Source organism: Natator depressus, chromosome 21 (assembly GCF_965152275.1).
Source record: "Natator depressus isolate rNatDep1 chromosome 21, rNatDep2.hap1, whole genome shotgun sequence".
Classification (NCBI taxonomy): Eukaryota; Metazoa; Chordata; order Testudines; family Cheloniidae; genus Natator; species Natator depressus.
Window position 1 is genome coordinate 11,682,210 of NC_134254.1, and position 12,613 is coordinate 11,694,822.

General features: G+C 42.0%; 1 protein-coding gene across 3 annotated transcripts in view; it reads right to left on the minus strand.

Moving 5' to 3' along the window:
• SRPK1 (SRSF protein kinase 1) overlaps positions 1 to 12,613 on the minus strand; it is a 44,329-nt gene that overhangs the window by 19,799 nt on the left and 11,917 nt on the right. For 2 of the 3 annotated variants that reach the window (XM_074936450.1, XM_074936452.1), the window contains 3 exons: positions 5,655 to 5,773; positions 857 to 965; positions 312 to 399 (listed from right to left, as the gene is read on the minus strand). In XM_074936450.1, the coding sequence (XP_074792551.1) occupies positions 312 to 399; positions 857 to 965; positions 5,655 to 5,773 (316 nt within the window). Of the gene's footprint in view, positions 1 to 311; positions 400 to 856; positions 966 to 5,654; positions 5,774 to 10,423; positions 10,582 to 12,613 lie in introns of those variants that run through there. The other variant, XM_074936451.1, reaches the window with a different exon arrangement.

The window sequence follows — 12,613 nt, forward strand, 5'->3', positions numbered from 1 at the left end:
ACCATGAATATTGGTTATGGCCAGGTCCCATGGAGGGGATAAAGTACCACCACGTAAAAGAGGTTAAAACCTGGACTGTGTTCCTTAAGTAAATCTGTCAGCTTTGTTTACTTTTACCCCTCTATGGATCAAACAAAAATAGGGCCCAGCCAGAGACTACACTAGTCAGTTAGGTCTGTAACCCACTCCTCCCATGTACTGTGGAACCAAGAGATGATCCTTGAGTACAGGATCCATTTTCCAAACTGAATGGGGTATTAACTCTGAAAATGGACAAAGCTGAACAGAGCTTTCTGCTTTCAGGGACTCACCGACTTCAGCAGTTTGATTTCATCCAGTGCTGTTTCTGTATAGTGCTCAGCACTCTTTACTACTTTCATCGCCACAAACCTCTTCCCCCTTAAACACAGACATAGCAAGTTAGTGATAACTGATCTCCTATTCAAAGACATGGTCTCCAGAATTCTCTTAATTCATGCACATCCAAGACCCGGTTATTAAGGATTGCTTCTTTAGTAACACAGGAAGATAAGCTCCAATTCACTCATGTGAAAACTGTCTCTAGGGCTCTTACAACACCCAGTTATTTTCCTTGCCTTATACATTTAAGGTAAACTATACCTTGACTGGCCTGAAGTGCTGGAACAGAAACAGCTGAACACACAAGCATTCTTTCTGCATACATGCATGCAACATAAATATTAATTCCTGTGCACAAGCTAATACAATAATCTTTTCTGACATTGTATGCACAGCACATGCAAGATCATAAGGGAAGTCTGCTAGTCTTATCTGTGCAAAGATTATCTACTCTGGATTCTTGGCAGAAATGCCAGCAAAAGAACAAAAACCTTACTGAATGTCCCAAGATAGCCACACAGTGGAAAAGTGCCCCCATCCTAGTTTCCGGATCACATGGTATCGCCCATTGAATAGATCTCCTATTTTCACAAGATGATAACCACCTGGAAGAAGTAAATGGGAAGTTATCAGTTCAAACCATCATATGGATGTCAAAGAACAGACAGAGCAAGAACCAAGGCTTAGGAAAAATTCACTCAACACATTTTGATAGGCTAGTTAAACGTAATGGGCACATGAGTGTTTTCTCCATGTGAATGCTGCTAGAGTAGCCTCACTGCTTCCTCCTTGGCATTTTGTAAAAAACCCCACTAAGTTTATATGAAAATATGCTCTAATTAAAGTTGAACTAGAATGATTTAGTATGAAGGTGCTTTTATAGGCAAAGGAGGTGGTCATGCTGGTTTCAGAGATGAATCTTTTCCTACCCCAGTGGGGGAAAAAAAAAAAATCCCCAAATTGGACCCAACTATAAGCCTCTGAAAACTGTTTGCAGATGCTGAGCAGAGATGTGTTAAGAGTTCAGCAGCTAACTTCTCTGAAGGTTTCAGATGCACTAGTCACATTAGTCACCTTATGACAGCATGGAGCACATTCTACAATTTACATTTGCACAAGGGATCTGTTTGATTTTAATGGAAGGCCATAGGATGTGAAGGCAAGCTTCACTTAACCCTTTCCCATGCACATGCTGCACTACTCATGAGGATTTCAACCGTTTTTTATATAAACCGAACAAGGCAATTAATCTTAGGAGCCTATTAAGACTTATGTAACTGCTATCAGAATTGCTGTTCTCCAGAGAATCTGACAGTTGATCTTGTGTATTTTAGGCCATCATGAGGCCTAGTGCTTTAAGAATTCAGCACTTGACAAGTCATGCAGATCACTGGTCCTGAACTGTACCACACGAACATTTCCAGCAGATCCTGTGTGGGCTGGACTGCACATGTACTATTCTCACCAGCAAAATGAGCAGGAGTCATCCCAGGATTGATTAGAGCTCTCCCTAAAATTGCTCCAGGGAGCTGTGGCATCAGACACCAGAACTGAGAGCAGGGATATTGTCTCTCCTGTATTCCCAATGTCTTCGCTCCTGGTGTCTGGGCAGCATGGGAGAAGAAAGGAGCATCACTGAAATATGCGGAGAGATGAAAAGCCAGGGACAGGGAAACTAAAGATGGCGGGAGGGGACAGGGACAGAGGGGTCTCTGTAACCATTAGAACACATTCCTATAGAACTTGGAATTGAACCCTGGATTCCAGAGTCTAACATACTTGCCGATGACAAGTATCTGTGGAAACCCCCTAGAAAAATGTAAATTTCATCTCCCTCTAGTGGCTGATCCACAAAGATGACAGCCTGCTACTGCTATCAGCTACTCCATTAGCTCAAGTGGCAGAAGTCTGTGCTGTGGATCTAAAGGGTCCAACCATTCTCATGACCCATGTGGGAGTCCAGCTTCTTTTCAAAATGATGTTCTTCTAACACAGGAAAATGTATAAAGATATTAAAGGTGCAAAATCAAGCACTAAGAATTTGGAAAATGCTATAATTAAGATTTCCTGTGCAACATTTCTTTGGTCCACTTATGCATATGCATCGAGTCTCTTTAGTAACATGATCACATACTATTTTCCCCCCCACAAAACCTCTGCCTCATTCAATGCATAAAATGGATGTTGCTCAGGGATTAAATCACAACTGTGTAGTGAATGAGTTGCTGTCTGTAGAGCCCCTACCTCATTTCGTTGCAGAATTGGAGTAAGTGTTGTGAAGGAGGCAGGAGACTGCAGGAAGGGAAAGGATGGTTAAGGAAGTTGAATGCCACTTTGGAGAAGTGAATTCTCTCTGTTTCTGCCATAAAGTTTCAATAATATACTGGGCAAGTCACTTAAAATGAAATCTCTCCTAAGTGGCTATTAATTTGTTCCTCATTTCCTGAGTACACAATTGGAGATACCTGGGGCTTGAGCTGCAGAAGTGCTGAGCACACTCTGCTGCAACTGAAGGCCATGGAGATCTGTTCTAAATAGATCAAGTGCTATAACCCCCATAAGCACTCTGGGGGGAAAATCAGACCCTAGTGGTCTCAAATTAGGCACTCAAATTAGCAGATACTTTTGGCCTTAATCTCTGTGCCTCAGTTCCTCATCGGTAATATGGGGGTACCACCACCTTATCTTGAAGGTGTTGTGATGATAAATTTGGAAACACTCCTCCTTTGGTGATGAGTGTCATTAAAAAGCCCACAAGGAAATTAATAAATTCTGTATTCAAAACAGGGTCAGAAGGGTGTGCAGTAAATAAGATACAGACACTGGTGAACAGTAAGGATAAAGTAAAAATATTCAATAACTATCCATACAGTGAGCAACATCCAATACCATGTATTGAATGAGACATGGGCCTGTGAAAAAAATGTGATCATAATTCAAGACTGTCACAATACACATGCACAAGGGAGCTGAATTAATGTTGCATGGACAACCTTATTTCTGGCATTTCCTAACCTCTGAAAGCTTGACTTTTCAGTCTTAACACTCCTTTTAAGACAGGTGTTTGTAATTAAGTCTATTTAACAACAGTTTGTCAATGTTTGTACTGTTATTTACCTGGCAAAACTCATCCAGGGCACGCTCTCTTGCTACCATTTCTGCCATCAACACCAAAAGTAATGCACTTTCCTACATGTACTGTTGATACGTGCTCCACTGTAACTTGTGCTGCCTTGGGTCCATCACAGTAGGACATCTACCCCATGTATTTGTTTTAGTGTATACAGTGCTATGCAGAGAACTCCCTGCTGGTGTGGTAGAGCCTATGGGTTACTACACCCATTTCAAAACGTCAGGGACAGCCCCGTGGACAAAGTATATAAATATCTACGGTCTACAGTGTAGACTTAACACTTGTTCCCTTCTTTGCTTTTTCCCATTGCCTGCATTGAATGGTTCTGACCTGCATGAAGAGCCATCTGTGGGCCCAGAGGTCCAGAATATGCTACAGGGAGGGAAGAAGTTTATTTGATTGTTTTCATTCATTTCTTTGATAGTTTTTTTCCCCCCTTTCATTTTGTTTTTATTTTACTATGTAGCTGAATTAAGTTTTTCCATGGGTTTCCCTCAGGATCCAATGACAGGAATGCTCAGGGTCTCTCTGGATAGCCAGAGTTCTTCCCATTCCCTTAACTACTCCAGAGGAGCTCTGCAAGGAGAGCATGGTAGAGAAGTATGGTGGGCATAACCGACTCCACTCTATTTTCCGAAACGTGCAAGCATTTCCTCTGATCTTTTCAGGAGAATCCCAAGGGAAGGGGACAGAGGAAAAAATGAAAACAAAGGGTTCTCAAAATTAGAAGGTGCTTTTTTGTTATATTTTTGTCTTGTTGATCTTGGCTTTTTTCATGTAGCCATCTTGACAGAAGACAGAGTCAGTGTCCTGAGCTGTCAAAGACAAGTTATCACTGAAGAGTGGGCAGCAGCTTTCAGGGACTGCACTGGGAGAACCAAATGCCCTGGATCAGTTGCTAGGCAAGTGTTTGCTGGCTACATTAGCACTTCACCAGTGCAGATTAACACAGAAGGAGTGAGCACAGCCAGCCTTACAGCACGATTTCCAAAGCCTGTGAACTGTTGCTACCAGTTACCTGTAACACACCAAAGATTCTCACACACACGTCAGAGGGCTGCAGAGCCTAGAAAGGTACTCAAAGGCAAAAATAGGAGGTAGGTGCCCAATTCCCATTGAAAGTCAAAGAGGGCTGGACACCTAGGTGTGCTGTTTTAGAAAATATACCCATAAATTCATTTGTGGGAATAATCTGAGCACTGGTGACATCCTTAAATGATGCATTAAAAACAGAACCCTCAGCTCAGGTCTGGACAGGTAAAGGGGCTTTCAGATGACCTTTAAAAAAAGGGGTGGCAGAGGGGACAGACTAGGTAGCTGCAGCTGCATGGCTTTGCCATCTTAATGTGACTCCAAAAAAATGCTGCCATAAGCAGAGATTAAAGTCTCAGAATTTAGACTCATCTCCCTTCCACAACTGACAAACGCACCTTCCAGGGAGAGCTCAGCTAATTCTTTCCTCCTCGAGGCAGATGGTAATGGGTTTGTCAAGTGTCCCGATGATCGGAGTGCAAAGTATGCAAGTTAACAGACAGAACAACGAGGACCAAACTTATCCCCACATCTTAGAGGTAACAATTTCAAGCTGATCCTGGCTTGGTTTGGTAGTCAAAAGGAACCTCTTCCTGAGTGATGGGAGACCTCACTAACAAGAGTGGAAAAGTTTAAGAATCTTATCGACTGACAATTCTAATATCCACATCACAGTAGTCACAGATTAGCTTCCCATTCTGACAAATTCTCTTGATCCACTCTCTCCTGCTCTGCATACCTCTTAGGAGACAAGGGACAGGGTCTACACTAACTGCATTGGCGCAGCTGCACTGCTGTAGTGCTTAAGTGGAGACGTGCCTATGACTACCGGAGGACAGCTTCTCTCGTGGGTGTAGCTAATCCACCTCCACAGTAGCTATGTCAACGGGAGAAGCTCTCTCGCCGACATAGTGCTGTCTACATCCGGCAGTTAGATCGGTATAATTATGTCACTCATGGGGTGTGGATTTTTCCACACCCCTGAGCGACATAGTTATACCGATATAAGTCTGTAACTGTAGATCTGGCCAAGAAAACATATCAGATTAGACACCACAGTTTAATGTCCACAGGGGAGAGAACGCCACCAAACTGTATTTAGCATGAGTCTAAAGGGGCAACCTCTCACCTTTACAGTAATCATTTGGATCCTCCTGTTCATCATCATCTGATCCCAGGATTTCCTCCTCTTGTTCAGGGAGATCATTCTCTGAATGAGTAGCAGGGCCTCGATGCTGAGTTTCAGGCCTGAGAGAGAGCATGAACATAAAGTTGCAGACACATTAGGTTTCCATTCAACAGCTTTCACTTTCTTCCATGAGAGAGACTGGAGAAAGGGGAGAAGAGAACGACAGTAAGTGGCCTTCAGAAAACCTGCTCTCGCATTTAAAGGCTTTTACTCCCAGGTTCTGAAATGGCAGGTGGCATAGAAACAGCAGCTCTTTCCTCTTCATATCTGAGAAACGTAACTGACTGTTCTCTAGAGCATTTTTTACAGTGAGAACAAGAAGTGTGCACAATTTTTACAATGAGTTAAAACCCAGCTGATCCCTTGAGATAGGTTACTGCCCTCAGGAGTTCTTCCAGTCTCTTTTCACACTAAAGATTTCAAGTCAGTGAGGTTTTTTAGCAATTTTTATTTTAAGGCACTATTTATATTGAATCTGAGGACCATAAATGAGTAAAAAATGTTAATTAGTTTAAGACTAACGTCATGCCCATTACATTAAACCATCCCAGATTAAGAGGATTCAGTGACATTTCTTGGATACTGCAGTCCCTTCTCAGTGAAGCAGACTTTCACCATCTGCTTTGAGGAGGAGTTGGTATAAAACAGATCTTAGGAGCTGAAAAGATATCTTGTAAGGAAAGAGGAATTAAAAACTTGCCCTTCAAGAAAATTATGAAGTGGCTGCCATTTTAAAACCTGTGCCTTTTGTACTCCAATACAGAAGATGAAAGTCATTTAAAAGATCCCTCTTCTCTCTTACTAAGAACTGAGAGGTCTGGAGATGAAAATTTCAGAGTCTAGTTAGCTTTTCACCATATATGCTGTACTGGGTCAATTGCAGGAACAACAGTTAAGTTGGTCAGTGTCACTTTCTGGTTCTCATGCATCAGCACAATATTTTGGTTTCCAATGCTGTAAAGGGGTATTTAAATCCCCAAAAACATAAGTTAAAATTTGAGTGTATGACAGTTTCAAAGCCACACACTGAAACTAGCTGTTAATGTCCCTTTAAGGGATGATACCCTCTAAATCCAGAAATACTCAAAGGAAGTATGGAAACTGGTTCAGAGTAACATTTTCTCCCCACTTCTCCATTAGTTGCTAGCTGTCAGTGTTCAGTTTATGCTTATTAACTGAGGGCTGCAGGAAGGTTTTCATCCCATTGCGATAAAGTACTGGGAAATGCAGAGAATAGGTGCTTTACCAGTTGCATTAACTGTGCCATTAGCAATGGCCAGTTAAAGTCCTGAAAAAAGGAAAGTCTTTCATCTGTTTTAAAGCAAATCAAAAAATACTTAGACATAAAACCTTACTGAGCTAATCAACCTCCTTCACAGAGTTATCCTACCAATCTTATATAATGCACGAGTAAGCATGCAGTCTCTGTATCAGTCATGTTTATTATGGTAGTACTAATGGATGAACCAAGAACGGTGCCCTGTTGTGCTAGGCACTGTACGAACACTGTAGTAATAGAAGATAACACATCACCAAGACTGCATTTTTAGAAGGTAAGTATAAAACAAAAATATATCAATGCATCATCTTTTCTTTATAGCATGACATACTAAGACAAGAGCCAGTAATTTACAATGAATCTTCTACTCAGTGTGAATTAAAGTTCTACTGTATTACAACTATTGTTTTCGTAAGTTAGTAATTGATGCCTCCGATCCACCTTGCTTAAAATTCTATTCCCACATTGCTAAAAAAACCCCAACGATTACGAGGGCATGTCCACATTAGAAACGTTACATTGACTTGTAACCACCGCAATGGTTCATATCAACACTACCCTCCTTTTGCCAGTGGTGCACGTCCACACCTGGAACACTTCCACCAGCGTAAGAGGGGTGGTGTAGGGGGCTGAGAGCACATCTGGCTCCCCACTCCAGGATGGGAAATTGACAAGTAACAGTTTCTACACGACACTGCGTCGCTCTAATTACACCGACATAAGCCGCTCGTGGAGGTGGAGTTATGACATTGGTGTAGTAGGGAACTTACATCAGCAAGAGCAAGGCTGTAATATGTACACTAACGTAATTATGTAGATGTACGTTGCCTTAGGGTGACCTAACTCTGGAGCGTAGACTAAGCCTGAGGCAAGTGCTGGTTACGTCAGTCCATACAGTATTAGATGTGGACTGCAGTTTTAGCTGTTCAGAACTGAACTATAGGAGTCACATTAGTCACCTTATGACAGCGTGGAGCACATTCTACAATTTACATTTGCACAAGGGATCTGTTTGATTTTAATGGAAGGCCATAGGATGTGAAGGCAAGCTTCACTTAACCCTTTCCCATGCACATGCTGCACTACTCATGAGGATTTCAACCTTTTTTTATATAAGCCGAACAAGTCAATTAATCTTAGGAGCCTATTAAGACTTATGTAACTGCTATCAGAATTGCTGTTCTCCAGAGAATCTGACAGTTGATCTTGTGTATTTTAGGGCATCATGAGGCCTAGCGCTTTAAGAATTCAGCACCTGACAAGTCATGCAGATCACTGGTCCTGAACTGTACCACACGAACATTTCCAGCAGATTACCACACTACCATGATGCATCTATCTGTATTCAATAATCAATGATTTCCAATACTGTCGTTTGACCTAGTTCAAGACTTTAAGCTAAAAATAAACGGAAAAAACCCAAGCAGTTCTCTGCACCCTGCACAGCTAGTTCTAGTCTGTCACTTTATTTGGTGAAAAATTAGAAAGGGAACAAGTTTGTATGCTACCCCAATACAAGAGGACAGAACCAAACCGCAAAAGAACGTAGTGTGGCTAGGGCTGTGTTATTTATATTATCATAGCACCTAGCAATACTCCTTATGGATCAGGAGCCCACTGGGCTAGGCGCTGTACAAGCATAGAACGAAAAGGTGGTCCTGTCCTAAGACAGGACACAGATGGATACAGAGATATGGGGGAGTACAAGGAAACAATATTGGTCAGCATGATAGGTAGCTGTCTCAGCACACCAGCAGACTACCTGTTGGCAAAGTGGAGTTTTAAGGATGGATTTGAAGAACAACAATGAAGTGGCTTTAAGGATGTTGCTCCTTTCAAGGACCAGTTTGAAAACTTAGCAAGTGGATGATGGAGTGAATGATAAATGATGGGTAGGAAGGGGATAGGCCTTGAAGAGGCCTGAAAGTGAAGACAAGTTGCTTATATTTGAGGTGCTAGAGAAGGGGAGCCAGTGGAGGGATACAAAGAAGGGTGAGATGGTCAAAGCAACCGGCTAGGAAAATTGTCTCTGCAGCAGCATTCTCAATGGATCTGAGTGGGGCAAGATTGCACAGTCAAGGCCAGAAAAAGAGGTTTCAGTAATCCAGATGTACTATGATGGATGACAGCCTTGGGAACTGCAGCAATGAGAAGAGTTTGGGTGCTAATAAATACGCAGTTTACAACCAGGGAGACAGCAGACTGAATAGGGAATTTAAATCCAGCAGCCGCAGCCACAGCCACACCCATCACATTCAGTCTCCTCAATACTGCCCTAAGATTTTTTTTCCTTCATGTAACCAAGTACTACATGGTTGCTTCAGGGAAGGTATGGGATACGGATGAGAACGTGGGGCCACAAGAAGATTCATCTTAAATGGTCCATAACAAAATGTTTGAAAACCACTGATGTACTTTGCAGTGCTCTTCCTGCATCAAGGAAGTTATCAGAAACAACTTAGGCCATTCTGCTGGAAATTTATGACGCCCCTTCCCCCCCCCCCCCATCCTAAATGGAACTAACATGTCATGGCTATTGACCATCTGGTGTCTGATGCACCCTATAGTTTGCATCACGCACTGCCCCACAGCTGAGATTCTGTCTTGCAAGACATGACCGTTCTACACTACAGTTAATTATTCCCCTATTAGCCACATATAACATGGAGACAGATCATCATACCATTTAAAATTTAAAAACTCTCCTCCTCCAAATCATCTTTGCTCTACTACTCAAATTCATTAGAAGGCATCGGACTCCCCATAATAGCCTGACTTCTAAAATGCCAACTGCAGGGCCAGATCAAAAGGGGACCCTAATGGTCAAAGTAAGTAACAAGATTTAACTCTCTACTAAATAAAGAACAAGAATTCAGTCAAAACCAAACCCCCAAATATTCACACACAAAAAAAACCTCATAACATCCACCCTGTCTGCATCTTCACTCAGACGCCTAGCCTACAAAGAGGCAGAAGGGGCTCTCGTTCTCTCCTGCAGCCCTATTGCCTGTATTTAAAATGAGGGAGTAAGAAGCAAATAGCTGTCAGTACAGTAAAAATGCTAAAAGAAGCCTAGAAAGAAATCACACTTGGGTGATCTATAGCTACTCAGCAGAATTTAGAGAGATTGTAATTTTTATAACTACCATGCTCAATACTACACTAAAATGCACCCTGAATTTTTATATTTGTTCCCTCTACCTCCTAAATTAATCTCAAGAATTAACTAGATTTGCAGCCTGCCTCTGCAATCACATGATCAGATAATATTTTAAGGAAGAAGAAAAGATGACGTCGAGCTGCAGTATTCTAAGGCAAGCTTGAGAGCTTTCATGGAATCCACAAAAGTCTTCATCTAGGGACACAAGTCCTCCCCCCCAAGGAAGCCCTTAAGAAGAGCAGTAGTTCACATGAGAAAAGAAAAGCCTACCTGCACGAAGCACGGACTCCCATTGATAAAGATACCCCTGAAGACGAACCAACAGTTTTCGAAAGAGCCATTAAAAAAAAATCAAGTCAGCTAGCAGATTGTTCAGGCAGCAGAGGTGCCTACACCACTGGTGGAGTGCTGGCTCTCTCTGAAAGCAGCAAAGCTTTGTGCGAGAGGGAGGGAGAAAAAGGATTTGTCTCCACCACCTAGCTGCAGTTGCATAGCACTGCATTGCAGGTAAAGGGCCTTGCAGCAACACGGAGTGGGTTGTTCTCAGCTGATCTTTCTGCAAATTTAGTCATACTCTGGGCTGAACATAAATCGATTTACCACATTTCCTTGATGTTTACCCGATTCTGTCTTCCCCCGAGGAAATGCTGAATTCCATCAGATTCAGTTTTATCTTCCTGAACTGGAAAAAGCACCTCCTGATTTTATCTGCCTATTTGACAGCCTTTTATGGGACCAACTTCTGTTGGGGGGGGGGGGGGGTAGGGAGAGAGAGAGGCTTTTGAGCTTACAGAGAGCTGAAGAAGAGCTCTGTGGAAACTTAAAAGCTTGTCTCTCTCACCAACAGAAGCTGGTCAAAAGACATCTCACCCAACTTGCCTCTCTATCATCCTGGGAATGACATGGCCATAACACTGCATATTCAACAGTCCACTAGATTCACAGCTTCCAATGAGCATGAGTGTTGTTAACTGCTGATAGTCCAACCCTTTTGATATAGAAACCCCAGAGCAATAAGGCAGGAAATGAAGGCTGATCAAGGTAAGAAACATTTTCTGAAGTTATTCCAAACTCCAACAGCTGTGGTTACAGAAAGAACTCCTCATCCTTTGTTAAATCACACAAAGATGTGAGAATGTTCTAAATCGTTTAAAAATATTAACTGGACATAGCTTTCTAATGCCAGGTGTTCAGCATCTTTCTTGGATGCATAAAGGTATGTCGGCACACTTATCTTCTGCTTTGTGGAACACATCAGCAGAAGTGTGACATTAATGTACAATTTCAGAGTTTTTTGGCAATTAATAATGCTTTCTCATAGAGGTACTCAGAATTATACACTATAGATCTTACTCTGTAGAACTTACTGAGGCAAATCTCAATCAGCCAAAGATTTCCTCTCAGTAAGGACAGTAGGATTGGGCCCTAATCAATATTTAGCTTATAGTCAACATTGAAGAATACTTAACTCCCTCAGTTAAATAGTCTTTAGTAAATTCAACACTGCCTTTTAATTTAATAAAAACTGTCAAAGCCACTTGGCAACATCTACATATTAGAAAAGTCTTAGTTATATGCAGTATTTTTAACACAATAGCCACAAATTACTGTGTATTTACAGAACACAACACACAATTACTCCATCAACCTCAGCTGTTCGTTGCAAGAGAGTTTGGCTCCTCAGCTTCTTGTGAGAATCTACTAGAAGGGCATTCAGGTTTGGCCATCTGGTGAGAGAAGGCTGAAAGGGATCCTTTTACTTGTCCCCTAACTGCTTAAACTAGCCCAAATAGAGAGGTAAAGAGAAGATAAAGTCTTTATCCATCAGACACCCTGCTTGCATGGAACCTTTTCTTAATTCTCCCATTCTCCATTGATGTTATCAAGAATAGCCAAGCACTAGAGTAGATTGGCCACTGGTACCACCGTGCCATCTACCTCTGTTCTGAGCTGGCCTATGTTAGTGCTCTCTATGCTGTTACTATCAATAGACTGCACCACAGCTAGTACGAAGGTGCAAGATTTCTAGACTTGCCAGCATACACAACCTGAGTTTACTTGGCTATTTTTGCATTTCATTATCACATCTAAGAATTTATTTTCTGCACACCCACTAGTCAGATTCCTAAGGAGCTAGAAAGGCATTTAAACCTTCCCCAAGGTGACCAAGAATAAAGGAAGGACCGGTGCCTTTTTGTAGCTGTCTTGTACGAAAAATAAACTTAAAATATTTTCCCCCTTGGAAATATCAGAAATGCTACATCGGTCTTCTCGATTGTGTGTACCTGTTCGCAGCTCAGATGTGAAAATGGCACTTGTGCTAAATGGAGGGCTACAGTGATGAAAGCCAACAGCTTTTTTCCCCAAGTGTTGTTACACAAGTGCTAACTAAAAAGTCACACCACCCTTCTCTTACCCTCCTTGTAAAGTACTCGGGTTTCACTTCTATAGTAGCTGCAA